Source organism: Suricata suricatta, chromosome 7, assembly GCF_006229205.1.
Source record: "Suricata suricatta isolate VVHF042 chromosome 7, meerkat_22Aug2017_6uvM2_HiC, whole genome shotgun sequence".
NCBI classification, from domain to species: Eukaryota; Metazoa; Chordata; class Mammalia; order Carnivora; family Herpestidae; genus Suricata; species Suricata suricatta.
The window spans coordinates 142,939,879-142,954,376 of NC_043706.1; the positions used below are offsets into that span (position 1 = coordinate 142,939,879).

Below are 14,498 nucleotides of genomic sequence, written 5' to 3' on the forward strand. Positions count from 1 at the left end.
GGGGCACAGGGTACCTGCACGATGGGGTGCACCGTGGCTTTCTGCAGCTCCTGTGCTGAGGGCTCCTGGACCAGACTGGAGGCCACGAAGCTGAATCCTCGAAACAGATGGTGCGCGTTGGCGCTGGGGGGCACGCCAGGCGAGTCTGCGGGCGAAGAGCCAGAGAACTGAACCTCCCGAGGGCCGTCCTGGCTGGAGCTCGCCAGTCACTTCCACTTAGCTCACTTCACCACACAGTGTGCCTCTGCGCCAGGGGCTCACCGACGTGCTAAGACGGAATGTCATTCTATTTATACATTAATAGGAGGGTAGGGCTTCCTGACAGAGCGCCGCGGTGTGAAAGGGCAGCTAGAGCAACGTGATTCTCGAACAGTGGACAATCCACAGCCTGTATGTAAGACTTCTGGACGCAGACTGGGAATGCCTTCTGATAGGCTCACAGCCCTTCTCCCCGCAAATGTAAGCGCCAAAACGAAAGCTGGTTTATGTCCCCTGGACACACGCAGGGCCGCTGCCCGCTGGAGCCCGCTGCCCGCTGAGAGGCCAGTCTCGGTTTAAAAACCCATCAAACAAGTAGTCGGGAACTAGTCACGGGGTCATCAAAGTTTTCAACTTCCTAGTTTTAACTCCTCACTTTTAAATTTCCCTTTAGGGGCGCCTGGGAGGCTCAGTGGGGTAAGCCTCCGGCTTCAGCTCAGGTCAGATCTCATGTTTGTGGGTTTGAGCCCACGTCGGGCTCTGTGCTGACAGCTAGCTCAGAGCCTGGAGCTGCTTCCGGTTCTGTGTCTCCCTCTCACTGCCCCTCCCCCACTCATGCTCTATCTCTCTCTCTCTCTCTCGAAAAATAAAGAAAACATTTAAAAAAATTTAAATTTTCTTTTATCCAACTCTTGTGTGTGCTTTTTAAGTATGGTTCCAAAAATCAGTATATCCTCCATGATTACGAAGCACGTTACACTCTATTTCTGCCACCTGTCACATGGGCACGTCAGCCACGCCAACCAAATGTTAGCGGAGGTGACCTCCCTAGAGAGCCGCCTGGACGTCAGGGCGCAGAGCCTGTCAGCCAGCACCTGGCCCGTGCGGGGAGGCGGCGGGGGCCAGAGACGCCGTGCCGCATGCTTTGCGCCCCCCCCTCCGCTCAGCGGCACTGCCTATGAGATCTACGAGTTCTCCACTCTCTAGTGCGAGTGCATCCGTCAAGGTTAACAGGGCTGTACGTCCCCCAAAGCGCTCACACTCCCCAGTGGTAAATGAGCATTTAGAGCTGAGCTTCGCCCTTGCCCTTGGCGGGGCTCCGGCTCTTTCTCTGCGATGAGCTCAGATTCTTAAATCTAAAGCCCTGGGGGCTGCACTGCTCCGTGGGGGCGTCTGCAGCGAGCTTGGTGCAGGCCCTGGAGCCCGCAGTCGCCTGGCGGGCGGTACGGGAAGGCAGACCGCACCCCCCGAGTTCTGTGCAGGAGCCCGGGGTCTGGCGAGACACCGCGGTGTGCGGGGGGCGCGCTCTGTCTCCACCGTCTCGCAGCGCATAATTTTCAGATTCCAAAAACGACTCAGCTGAGCCTTCTGGTTTTTCATTAAGCGTCTCCGCTCCAGCAGCTGGGGATTTGTTTCCCGGCACCGACGGGCTAGATCAGAGGGAACCACACGTTTCTTCTCGGTCCCAAGGTCTTCCACTGAGTGTTTTGTATTTGTCTGTTTCATGATTATCATTAAAAAAAATCTTAGGAGTCAGGGGGAAAAGAGCCCCCGCGTCCCCCGGCGGCCGGAACGTGTCCTCCTGTACCTCCACAGGGGGAGTTCTCCTGTCATTTCACGTGACAGCGTCACATAACATGCCACTGCTTGTACGGACTGGACTGCGTCCCCCCAGATTCAGTTTGAGGCCCTCACCCTCATGTGACTGCCTCTGAAGACGGGGTCTTTGGGGAGTAACTAAGGTTACAGGGGGTCCTGAGACCTGACCCAACAGCACGGTGTCCTTCTAAGAAGAAGGAGAGACAGCAGGGATCTCTTCCTCCGCAGGCCCAGGATGCGGCCGCGTGGGACACGGAGGGAGCTCCTACCAGGAACCGAAGTGAATGTCTGTCCTTTAAGGCTCCCAGGCTGGCGGAGTGTCGTGCGGTCTGAGCCGACCGGGACAGTCCCCTAAGAGTGATTCATTAATGTCACACAATGATCACTTGAAGCCAACGGAGTGTGACAGACCTTCAGAGTGACCGTCGACACACCCCGAAAGCTGGGGGACGCGCCGTCTGCTGGGCTGAGACCCAGGAGCTGACTGAGCCCTGGAGACAGGGGTGTGCTGCTCGCACGAATGATGTCTCCCCTGGCTGCGGACTTCACCTTCAGCCCCCCCCCCCGCCCACAAAACCCTCTAGTCCAATGAGAGAGTGTCACTGTCGTGAGGTTCCCGTACTGCATCTGCCCGAAAGCAGTGGCCACTGGGCCGGCAGCAGGAGGGGGAGAGCTACAGAACACTGGATGAGTTCACACCAGATGTCACGGGGGGCGACCGAGGATTGGTTCTGTCCCTGAGCCTCGACGGTGGAGCCGAGAAAGCGAGTCACACAGAACCGGCACTCAGTCTCCAGGGAGCGCCCTCGCACCCGAGCCCCCGGACCGCTCCCCCTAGCTGGAGGGGTGGGGGGCCCTGCTGGGCTCCCTGCAGGCACGCACCTGTGGGCGTCCGGGCTGTGAACTCGGGGTCGAAGTGGAAGGTGTCCTCGGGCCTGCCCACTGCTGGCTTGAACGGCGGCTTGATCTCCTTCCGGTACAGCTTCTGCAGGGAGAGCCAGGCAGGGCCTGAGGGGACGCCGACAAGCCCAGGCGGACACCTGTGCGGCGGCCGCCCGCCGGGCCGGGAAGGCGGTCCTGTGCCCCGGCCAGCCACCGCCAGGCCGGGAAGGCACGCATGGCGCGGACAGCCCGCGGTGGTACTCTGATGTGTATACGAACCCACGTAAAATACGATGTGTTACGTGTGGACACATTACACGGGACATAAAACACGACAGAGGTATATTTTATGAAAGTCATACTCGAAGGCAGGAGGGTCTGGACACATGCAAAGTATTCTCCATTTAGGGTAATGTGACGTTTTTAACCTTTTGGGGGGCAGCTGAATTTTTTTCTTCGAGTAAAATCTGGCAGGACAGACCCCCCCCGCAAGGTAACAGCAGTACCTGCTCCTGGGTACCCTGCTCTCTGCCCCAGGGACCGAGAGGCCACCCTGGGAGACGCCATGAAAGCCCCCAGCCTGGGCGCGGGGCCTGGGGCACCTCCCTGGGCACCCGCTCTGTCATCCCCAGATCTGGGGGTCCCGACAGCTCTGCAGAAGTGGGCGGAGCTGTGCTTTAGCTCCTTCTGCACACGCCTGTGCACTTCGACGGGCTGATCAGAACACCTGACTCTCGACGGAGAGTCAGCCCCGCTGGAGAATGACCACAACTGGAGGCCCTGAAGTCACGTCAGGGAGCCTGACCTGTGACAGGATGGCCGGAAACCTGCACCCCTCATTTCTTCGGTCTGACACGGTAAATTTGAGAATGACTTCCAAACCGCGGCGTTGTTTTCAATGATCTGAGGCAGGGCGACAATCCATTCTTTCAGGGAGATTCAATTTAAGGGAAATACAACTTGGAATCAGGCCCTGGTAGTGAGGCAGACAAGGGGGGCTGGGCCGGTCGGGGAGGTGGGCTCTGGGACGCGGAGGCGGGGGGCCTCAGGGCTGGGACCTGGAGGTGTGGGGAGGCTGAGCGGGTGTTGCCGGGCAGACTTCAGGACGTGGGGTTCTGGGCGCACAGCTGCGGCACCGGCCAGCGTGCTGAGCGCCTGGCGGCACCCGCGCAGCGGGCCCTGGACACCAGGACGGAGGTCTGGCTGCAGCCGTTTTGCACGCGTTTTCCCAGTTCTGCCTAATCAGAGGAGCCCCCCAGGCCCTCACTGGGCGGCTCTGTTTCAGTATCTGGAGCTCCGCTCTGGGGCCAGGGGTCCTGACGCCTCAGAAAACAGATCAGTGACTCCAGTTGGATGTGCTTTAAGTCTCTCAATAACAAAGAAAAGCAGATTTCATCTCCCGATTTTACAGGTGAGGAAACGCAGGCTGAGACAGGCTAGGTGAGCGGGGCAGGGGCCGGCTGGGGGCAGGTCGGGCATCCCGAGGCTTCCAGCAGCGCCCACAGTGCGGGAAGGTCCAGCGGGCGCAGGAGGGCACGACGTGCTGATCCCTGCCCGGAGCACACCCTTCCCGAAACCTCTCTGGCCGGGACTGACAAGACAGTAACTGTGTCCGGGAGGAGGGGCCCCAGAGGCCCCGGGCCCCGTGGTTTCAGGAGCCGTGGCGGCTGCGGCATGTGCAGGCCGGCGCTCAGGGTGTGCACGCGGGAGCCAGCAGACAAAAAGGAATGTATTAAGTCCACCCTGCCTTCTCTGGTCATTTCCTGCCCTGGGCGAATAGATTTCATTAAGAATTGATTGACTCCTTAAGCTTTTTCCATAAATAGAAAGATGCTGCCTTCAGTGGTGACCACTCCGCGCTCCGGGTGGGAATAAACTGCCCTGATGTGTGCACGCGTCAGAGGAGAGCTAATAAGGAGGGCGAGCTTCGCGCCCCGATGGGAACTCGAGCTGGTACCCAGACCGATGGCCCAGGGGCAGCCCCGCGGGGCTTGGACCCCTTCTGCTCGCACAGGCGAGTCTCCCGTGGTGTCCGAGCTGGGTTAGTAAATCGATAACTGTCCTGCACCAGGAAAACGCACCTCCTCCCCCGAGCATCCCTGTTCTCCTGCTACAGGGGAGGGGGGGCGGGAGGGGGGGAGAGAGGGAGAGAGGAACCTGTACCAGCCGGGGTTTTGTTAACGGGGGGTTATTTACACGCACACAGAACTGTTGTCACTTAATCCAAAAGAGAGGCGTTGGCACTGGGAGCTGAAGGTGACCCTCAGCTCCTCTTCTAACCCCAGCCCCACGGGCACGGGGACCCTGGAATCGGGCGGCCGGCGCCTGCCCCCTAGCTCCACGGCTGCAGACTAAACAGTCCCCCGAAGCCGGAACCACACTTCTGCTCCACGGGGGCTCCCTGAGCAGCACCTGGAGGCCCCGGCGGGTGGAGGCCGCGACCGCCTCACCGTCCTGCCCTGCTCTCCATGCCCTGCAGCCTCGCTTCCCACCCGGCCTCCAGCAGCAGAACCGGACGCCAGCTCCGATGAGACCCGGCTGGGATGCCAGGTGACCAGCACGCTCCCAGCCCTTCCCCCCACGCGGAAACCCGCCCGGCTCCGTGAACCTGCCTCCCGAGGAGGAAAATCCAAGAAAGCCCAGGCCCCTCCCCTGTGACCATGTGGACTCCCAGGCCCACACGCTTTACCCCAGTCTCCTGGCCCGGCCCGAGAACAGCACAGCAGTCCTCCCCGGGTGGCCGACCTCTACATCTACAGCGTCTAAAAACTCCGGCTTCACGTGTGCCTTGCACGTCTGCTTTTCCTTGTGCTTTCAAACCTCCTCTGTAAGCCTGTGCCTCCTTAGGGAGATCCTAACTGACGGGGGGGGGCGGGGAGGGGAGAGCGTGGGAAGGGACCCGCCCAGGGCTCGCGGGCCGGTGGGGACATCATCTGTGCAGCAGGAATTCCCCTGCAGACCCCGGGGCCCCGGAACACTGGTCCCTGTTCTCATTACGCCTGTGAGCAGAGCCTGTCTGAGGGCAGCCCCCAAATAGCGCCCCGCCGTCCCTAAGGGGGCTGTGGTGTCATCCCGGCTCCGAGCAGGTAGCAGAGGGCGGGACGGGCGGCCAGGTGCCCTCCACCCTGCGCACGGCTCCCTGATGCTGTTGCAGGTGTAAAGGTCGGTCAGTTTCTTTCTGTTACAGGATAAACTTTTGCAAAGTGCTAGTGAGTATGTGTTATTATTATACATGCATTTCTCTCCCTGTGTCCAAACCTAGGAGTGGGTTTGGGTTTTGGGGGAAAAAGTAACCTCGCTTCTCATTTTGTACCGTAAACTGCAGCGCACAGGGTTAATTCGAGAACGAAATGGCAGCAGCATTTTGTGTAGGTTTTGAGCCTGATGAGAGGCATTATAATTCTGACCTAGATTCCCGTCTCCGAGCCTCTAGAGCGATCCATCCCACACTGGCAGAAAGAGTGGGGTCTCATGATCAATTCACCAGGCATCACTTTAAATCATCTGGCCTGTCCCCGGATCTCAGGCTGACACAAGTCGCGGCCACACGGCACAGTGTACGCGTGCGCTAGGAAGCAATGAGCAGGTGCGCCAAGACTATTTATACCTAAAAGACCTTCACATGTCGGAGGGGAGACCTGAGGGGCTCAGTGAAAATGGCGACTGGATAATGGAAGAGGAAGCGGATTCCAGCTCGGGGCCACCGCGCTGACACCTGCCTCTGTAGGCAGCTTTGGCTCCCGGCGTATCAGAACTAACATTCTCCAGTTAGGAAAGGGCATCGCTATGGATTGTTTCCAAAACAGCAGTGCAGAAATAATGCAGAGATGCAGAGTGGGGGCAGCCTGGCCAGAGTAGCAGGAATTCAAATGGCCTCCGAGCGCCCGGGGAGTAGGGGGCGCATCTGTGGGACTCAGTCTACCAGGGTTACCGTCGCCATAAGCGGGTTCCAACCAAGGCATCTGGGTTTACAGGACGGCTGAACCGAGGGGTGGTCACTCACTGCACGGGGTCCCGTTGGGCTCCCTGAACGAAGAACCCCTGGCTGGTGTATTGAACGTGGGCACAAACGGAGAGAAACCGCCTCCAGTTCTGACGTGGGCACTGAGCTGCTGGCGGCAGCGCGGCGCTCCTGGGACCCAGACCCCCAAAATCCCCTCTGTCTTGGGGGCCGGAAGTCCTCTCTCTGCTCCTGCTGCACGACCAGCAAGGTCGGGGGCCCTCGCAGTTCACCCCAGACCTTGGGCTGTCTTCTCACTGCCCTGTGCCTCAGTTTCCCGCTGAGCACCCCCGCCCCTCACATGCTACCCTCAGAAGGGTCCAGAGCATACGTTCCTCGCGATGCAGGTACCGAGCGGCTACAGACGTCCCAGCCCCGGCCAGGAACAGGGAGCCGTCAGCAGGTGTCGGTGTGCGGTGACTGTGTCCCACGGCGAGGGGCGCCAGGCTGGGCGGGGGTCTTCCTGGGGGTGGGGGTCCTGCAGTGACCAATCTCCCGAAGCATCAGGGGCAAAGGAAACGCAGAGCACACGCAGAAGCCCCCCGACCCGCTGCCGAGGCCTCGGGCTGTAACTGCAAGTTTTCATTTGGCTGTCGGGCAGCCTCGTTCTGGAAGAATTGCAGCCTGGTCGCTCGGCTGTGCAGAAAGCTAATGCACAACCCGGGGCCGTGACCCTGCACCCACCACCTCACCGGCAGGGCACCCAGGAACTTCTGCTCGCGGTTTTGGGTCATGGAGGGAAGTGGAAGGTGAAAGAAACACACTTCTATTTTCCGGGTCAGATCCCGAGGCCGGCGCTGGGTTTGCGCCCAGGCAGACGCCGGACGGTTGCGGAAACGGCCTCTCGTGGTCGCCCTGAGCTGCGCCCGGAACCAGGACGGTCCTTGCAGCCGCTCCTCCGCTGTGGCCCTCCGCTGTCCCGGCCACTGCTACAGGGCAGGCAGCACCCTTCCCCACTGGACACCTGTCAGCCTCCTGCACTTTCCCGCCTCCTCCCCACCAGCGGGTCTGCCGCCCACCTGCCTGGTGTCGTGAGTGACCGACGGCCAAGGCGGGTCTTGGCGGCACCGCAGCTCCCGGTGTGTAGGGAGGAGGGGCGGGCGGAGGGTGGAGATGGGGGACCGCTCGTCCGTGTGCCGCGGTCACCAGTCCTATGACTGCTGGGCCGTGGACGCCCCGCTCACGGGGACACAGGCCACACCGAGGACCGTTTGTGGAATAGATGAACTTGCGCAGAAGTGGTGTTCAGAGCTCCCGTAACCGCGTTCCGGCCGCTTTCATTCGGGGCTTGGGATAAATGAGACCCTGCCCGCTCTCTCTGTCTGCTCTGTCGTCTTCCCCGGGCAAACGCGGACGTGAGGGTAAGTACGCTTGGTCCCCGGGATCGGAGGGCCTCTCTCAGCCGCAGCGCACTCCGTGCCGAAGCAGCAGAACCTTCCCGCCCAGCCGTGTTCCGATTACTCTGCAACACCGCAGACGGGGCCTTCCTGGCGGCGAGCGTCACCTGTAGTGCTCGCCAACAACGGGTCCTGCTGAGCGGAGAGGTGCTGGGTGCCGCCCGGAGCAGGTGCCCAGGCCCCCGCTGCCCCAGAGACGGGGAGAGAAGGGGCTCCCCGGCCCCGAGAGCCTCTCTGGCTCTCTCGCTCGCTGGTTCTCCAGGCCGGGTGTCGGAGGCGCAGCAGGCATGGCTAACGGCGTCTGGAGCGACTCCTCACCCCCAGGGGCAAACGTCCAGCACCGGGAGACAGACAGTAACGATCGACATAAACCAGGGCCATAACACCGAGCGCTGGGAAGAGATGAGTGGGTGGAGACGGAGCAGGTGAGGAGGAGGAGAGGGGAGGAGGGGGAGAAGGAGGAGAGGGGAGGCGGGTCAGGAGCTCCGTGAGCAGCCTGGCAGGAAGGCCTGGGGGCTGGCGGCCATGGAGCCACTGCTTGCCGGCAGTGGCCCGGGCACCGGGCTCCGCGGGGACAGGAGGAGGGCAGAGAGAAGGGCACAGGCAGTAAGAACAGCCTCGTGCTAGAGAGGACAGTCCTTCATTCTTTTGTTCTTTACATTCTGCTAAGCTCTCCAGATGTAAGTGCCGCGCTAACCTAGACGGACGGATAGAGAGAAACCTGCACAAAGGAGGGGCGTAGCCCCCCAGCACAAAGGAGGGACGTCCCCCCCCCAGCACAAAGGAGGGCCATCAGCCCCTCCACACCCGGCCTCTGCACAGAAAGGAGGGCCGTCCCCCCCAGCACAAAGGAGGGCCGTCCCCGGTGCACACCAGGCTGTTCGGAGGCACCGAGGGGGCAAAGCTGGGGGCCCAGACCCGGCTCCAAGCAGCTGTTGGAGTGAGACTGGAGGGCGGCCGGGGGAACTGCAGGCGGAGAGAGGCTGACCTCCGAGGGGCCTCCTCCCTGGACCAGGGGATGTCCGCTCACCAGGCCTGGCGTCCAGGCGAGGCCTCGTAGGTCACTCAGCCGGAGCCCCTCTCGCCCAGTGTTTTCTCAGGGGTTTCCATCTGCCCTGCCCCGCCCCCAGGATGGCCCCGCCGGCCCTGCCCCCACGATGACCCCGCCGGCCCCGCCCCCACGATGACCCCGCTGGCCCCATCTCCCTCCCGGCTGCAGCCCCGGCCCATGCTCCCTGAATGCATCGTGACGGGGAGTCCTCCTCACGTCCCTAACAAGGGTCAGCTATGATTTTGTCTCTAACCATCTGGATGATATTTTGTTTCTTCAGTAACTGGACCGGAGAGCTGGCTGAGTGGGCCGGGCCTGAGAGGAGAGACTGGCAAAGCGGCACAGCATCCGAGATGCCCGTGGCCCCGCATCCAGAGGCCTGCACATGGGCCGCTGCCCGGCGTCCAGGGGCCCGAGGCGGCCCAGGGGCCCGGAGACCCCCACGGCCCAGAGGCCCGGAGACATGGCCCGGCCAGGGACACAGAGGCCCAGAGAGCTGAGGAGCTCCCTCGGCCCCTTGCAGGACGGACGGTGACCTCTGCTCCGTCCTCAGTGGCGGCGGGGCCACCTGTGCCTGTGCACGCCAGCCTGTTGGTGCACAGTCTCTGGAGCGAGGCCCCCCTGAGTGACAGGGCCACGCCACCTCTGGCTTGTGCCAGCTTCTGTGCCCCCACCTCCCTGCCCGGCGTCCGGCAGGGCGGGGAGCGCCGTGTGTGACTTACATTCCAGTCTATGGTCACGAAGAAGGGGTGCCGCTTGATCTCCTCCACCCCATCCAGGCCGGCACCTGTCCCAGGACAAAGCAGACATGAGCATCAGAATACTCCCCGATTTCATTCCCTCCGGGGGTTTGAGACACAGTGGAGTGAGGGGCTGGGGTGCCCGGAGCAGGGGTGAGGCCGGCTGGAATCGTCCTGCTGTGGACGTGGGGATGCCTGGGAAGGGGGGGGGGCTGGAGGCCCGTCATTTCACGTAGGCTCCACGCCCACAGTGAGGCTTGAACTCCACCCAGAGATCAAGAGATCAGGGGCCGCAGGCTGTGTGGACCAAGCCAGCCATGCGCCCTCGGGCTGCTCCTCTGCTGTCCCTGAAAGCTGACACAGGCCGGCCTTCCGGAAGGGTGAGGAAGTGTGGGGCAGCAGGAGGGGAGGCTGCGAGAGAGCAGCTCTGGGTTTACAGGGAAGGGAAGAAAGCCGGGAACTGGAGAGACAGCTTCCAGCAGGTGCACAGGCAGAGAAGGACCGGTGTCTACACCAGCGAGCGCCTGGGCCCCTGGAGACAGCCTGGAAACAGTTCTGCTGGGCTGGTCACTCCTACCGGCCTCGCTTTCCTCTGCGGGGAGTGAGGGAGGGCCGAGGCTGTGACACTGTGACGTCACTGGAAGTCTGCTGCGAGTGCACTGGCAGAGGGCGGCCCTGTGGGGGCGCTGGGCCGGGGGGTCCACCCCTGTGCCAGCCACACTGCCCTGGCATCAGTTAAGTGTTGGGGGAAACTGTCCGGGGGGCAGTGGGTGCGTGCAGGGAACGGGCTGTGCTTTCCATTCAGATTTTCTGTAAACTTAACAACTTCTAAAAATATGTTTATTAATCAGAGAAGCCCAAACCCTAAGGCCCTCAGAGCCGTGTTTGCTCCAGGAGGGAAGGTGGGGGAGGAGCCTTGGGGGGTTAGGGAGGGGGCTGGTGGCACCAGGACCACGTGGGCTGGGGAAGGCGGCTCCGTGTCATTTGGTTTGTGAGGCACAAGTTTCCCGATTCTGCATCCCAGGACGGCGGGTGCTGGCGGCTGCTGGCCGATGGGGGAGGGACGTGGGATGGGGAGCCGCCCAGACGGCTGTGGTCACCATGGGGCTCCCCATCCAGCCTCACGGTCGGGTGGCAGCTCCCACATGGCGTCCCAGGCTCCCCAAAGATGACGCCCTCCTGGCGTCCTTGTGTGATGCAGGCAGAAAAGGAGGGGCGAGAGCTGGACACGGACACCTCGGGGGACGGAGGCCTAGGTCCGCCTCCCGCGCCTGCCCGGGGAGGCCCGGCCCGGCCGGCACCCTGGAGAGAACCTGCACCCGGTCCCGCGGCATCACTGGACTTGCGCTACAAGGCAGAGCGGGTGGCGGTCAGACCCGGATTTCTCCTCTGCTCACCCACCCGGCTCTGCACACCGAGGGCCTACAGTCATGATCCCTGCTTTTTAGGCTGAAGAACACGGGGTGAGGTGCTCAAGGTCGCTGGAGAGTTTGTGAGAAGAACTAGGATTTAAAGGGAGATGTGTGCCCCTCCCCCCCTCCAGTCTGGGGTTCTACGCAGCCCTCAGTTCAGTCTGGAATTTTCTGCCGAGGACCCATGATAGGCTGACGTGATAAGACATGTATATCTTGGTCTTTGTCTCTGGCTTCTGGTCAGAGCTCCCAGACCCTTGCAATTTCCTAAGTCATGGGAATAACGGAATCATCCTTTGTCACAGTATTTGGGTGGTCCCTGGTCCCCAGAGTGGCTCCTTGGTTGTGTGTAACAGGCCTCCTTGAACTCCCCTGAACTTCTGTTAATGCGGCGGCTTTGGGGAAGCCCCTCAGGACGGGGGCTGGTCTCCACGGGGCCAACCGTGTGACTACAGAGTGGGGACTTTCAGCCCACGCTCTGACCCCCAGGGAGGGGAGAGGGCAGGGCTCGAGGAGGGCGCATCACCCACCGCAGGGATATATGGAGCGAATCCTAAGCGAAGGGTTCCCAGAAGCCCTAGACAGCAGGGTTTGGAGAGTCTGTGGGTTGATGTGTAAGAACGCACCCATGTGCCAGGAGGGTGGTGCACCCCAGATCCCAAGGTCCCTATGCCCCTCTTCATCTGTGTCCTTTAAACATCCTTTGTAATAAACCAGTGAAAAGAAAACAGTTTCCTGAGTTCTGTGAGCTGTTTTAGCACATTCCTGAGGCCCAAAGACGGGGTCGTAGGAACTCTTGCTTTATAGCCGGTCGGTTGGGAGCACAGGTGAGGCCCTGCACAGGGAGGGGCATCGGAATCTGGGGCCTGCGCCCTGGGGTCTGTGCCAACAACTCTGGTGGGCAGAGCCGGACTGACGTGAATGTAGGGCTCCAAGCCGGCGTCTGCTGAGAAGTGCAGAATCGCTTGGTGTCCAGGGGCAGCGGTGCTGGCCTGGGTAGAAATGGGTGTGCGCCTGGAGGACCTCGCCGGATTCCCGGGTCTCCCTTGTTCTGTGAGCCCCTGACCAGAGCCCCGAGCCCTGGTCCCTGAGGCTGGGGTCCCTGCTAGGGCCCCAAAGTGCTGCTGTATGGAAACGTGGAGAAACCGATGCGCGTCCTGACTCCCTGTCGCTGACCTCCCTCAGCCCATCCCGTGTGCAGGCACCTTGGACCAGGACTCTGGCTGACACGCCCTCCTGGTCAGGAGGGTTCAAGTGGAGGGACCCACCCGGATCTGAACCGCCTCCCGGCTCCTCCTCCTCGGACGCTGACCTGCTGCAGAGCAGTGCGGGTCCGTCGGAGGCGCGAGCTTCGAGCCGCACCTCGGAGCCCGGGGCGCTCGCCCTGCACTGTGACTCATTGGCTAAATTTCTCTGAAGAAGAGACTTTGCCTTTCGTGCCCGTTACATCTCATCCTCGCTCATCACTCGCAAACATGGTCCGCGGGAACCGAATCCGAGTGAGACAAAGGAGATACAGACGTTGGTGTAACTCCAAGTCCGCGCGGGTACGGGCTGGTTTCCTTGGATACTTACCTAGCGCGTTTCTATCTGCACCTTTTCCTTCCGCTGCAGTGATAGAGGCTTTGAGGCCTGGTGAACAGTCGACAGGGAATTCATTAACACTTTGGTTATTACTCAAGAATTACAGGTGTCCAAACAGGAGAGAAACAAGGAACAGAAGGGAGATCTCTGCACACAGTTCCTTAAGGGCTACGTCAGCCTTCCCGGGGCACACATGGCTATTGTTCTGGATCCTACTTTTATTCCTTTTCTCCTCGAACATGTTAAATCGGCTGTTTTGTCCTTGACGACCCCCTTCTATGTCCACTGGACACGTCTGACCGTCGGGCAGCGTGCTGGGCTAGGAAAGTCAGGAAGTGTCGGCGCGGATCCCTGAATCACAGCTGACCTGGGGTGGTGACCCAGCGCACTGGAAGTCTCCCGCTGTCCCCAGAGGAGGGCTTCGATTGGTCCGGGTCCGGGTCACAGAGTTAACGAGGCCAGGAGCGCTTAGAACAGAAGAGCTGCACTCCTCTTTTCTCAGCTTTGTGGGTTTTCACTACATTCTGCATTGTCAGGTGAAGAGGAACCAGAAAGTCTGATGCAGCAGGAGATTCAAGGGTTCACACTTGCTCTCTGCAGTGGGAACACTTACCCACCCTGGTCCCTCTCCAAACCGGAGTATCACTGAACGTGCGTCCGGCCCCACGTGTCTGATTTCTGCACGTGGGTGGACGGTGGGATCTGGCGCCCGGCAGGGGATTCCTCACGTCAACGCACAGTGATGGGCCTGCCGTCCGGCTGGGGGGCTGCTCCTTCCACGGCGCCGCTTGCACCCAGCACCCCGCTCCACGTTTTGAACAAGGCGATCTCTTTCATCGTGGGGTTAATCATCACTGGACTTGTACATTCGCAGTAAATTATTCTCAGAGGGTTTTGGTATCTGCCCCAAACGTTCCCATGGTTTCTTTACTCCCGCAGACAGCCCGGGGAAACGGCTGATCCCCGCCCCTGGGAGACACCTCTGAAGTGCTTTACTCCGCAGCTGTCCTCAGTCACACGGTAGCCGCCTCGAATTCTTCATCGTTTCCAAGTGTTTTTGGGCACTTGGAACACTCCTTCATTCAGTGTTTGTCTGCTGTGTCTCAGAGGACACTGCCAGCTAGGAGCTGGACCCCAGGGCTGGCTGGAGCTGACCGGCGTGCCTGGTCTTGACCCAGACGTCAAAGGTCAGCCTGTGGCCGAGGGGAGCCAGGATGGGACATCGGAGACCAGGATGGGGAAAGCACCGTGGGGACCGGCGCTGGAGGGGGGAACAGAAACATGAACAGAAAGCCGTCTGTCTGCCAGTGGGCGGGGCTCCCACAGGGGTGCGCAGCTGGCCCTGACTCGGTCTACACGGCTGTGCTGTTTTACTTTCATTAGCCCATCTCCTTCCCTTCTAACCGTGGCCGCGCGTCCCCCTGGGAGTCTGAGACTCCCAGAAGCTCCTCTCAGGAGCCACAGACGCTCTCGAGGGAAGAACTAGCCAGCTGCCGCTTTGACAGCCCCGGAGAGTGGGTCCGCGGTGGCCGTCCACCCTGCAGGAAGGTCTGGGGACGCAGGGACTCAGCACGGCCCCCTGCAGGGCCGCCACCGCTGTCCCGCGACCACGCCGAGCCCGGACGCGCACGGCCC

General features: G+C 61.3%; 1 protein-coding gene across 1 annotated transcript in view; it reads right to left on the minus strand.

Annotated features, from left to right (window-relative positions):
* RPS6KA2 (ribosomal protein S6 kinase A2) overlaps positions 1 to 14,498 on the minus strand; it is a 307,190-nt gene that overhangs the window by 26,219 nt on the left and 266,473 nt on the right. Inside the window, exons 12-16 of the mRNA XM_029943268.1 lie at positions 13,036 to 13,182; positions 10,993 to 11,214; positions 9,850 to 9,918; positions 2,680 to 2,782; positions 15 to 145 (exon numbers count right to left, since the gene is read on the minus strand). Of these exons, the coding sequence (XP_029799128.1) occupies positions 15 to 145; positions 2,680 to 2,782; positions 9,850 to 9,918; positions 10,993 to 11,214; positions 13,036 to 13,182 (672 nt within the window). The remainder of the gene's footprint in view (positions 1 to 14; positions 146 to 2,679; positions 2,783 to 9,849; positions 9,919 to 10,992; positions 11,215 to 13,035; positions 13,183 to 14,498) is intronic.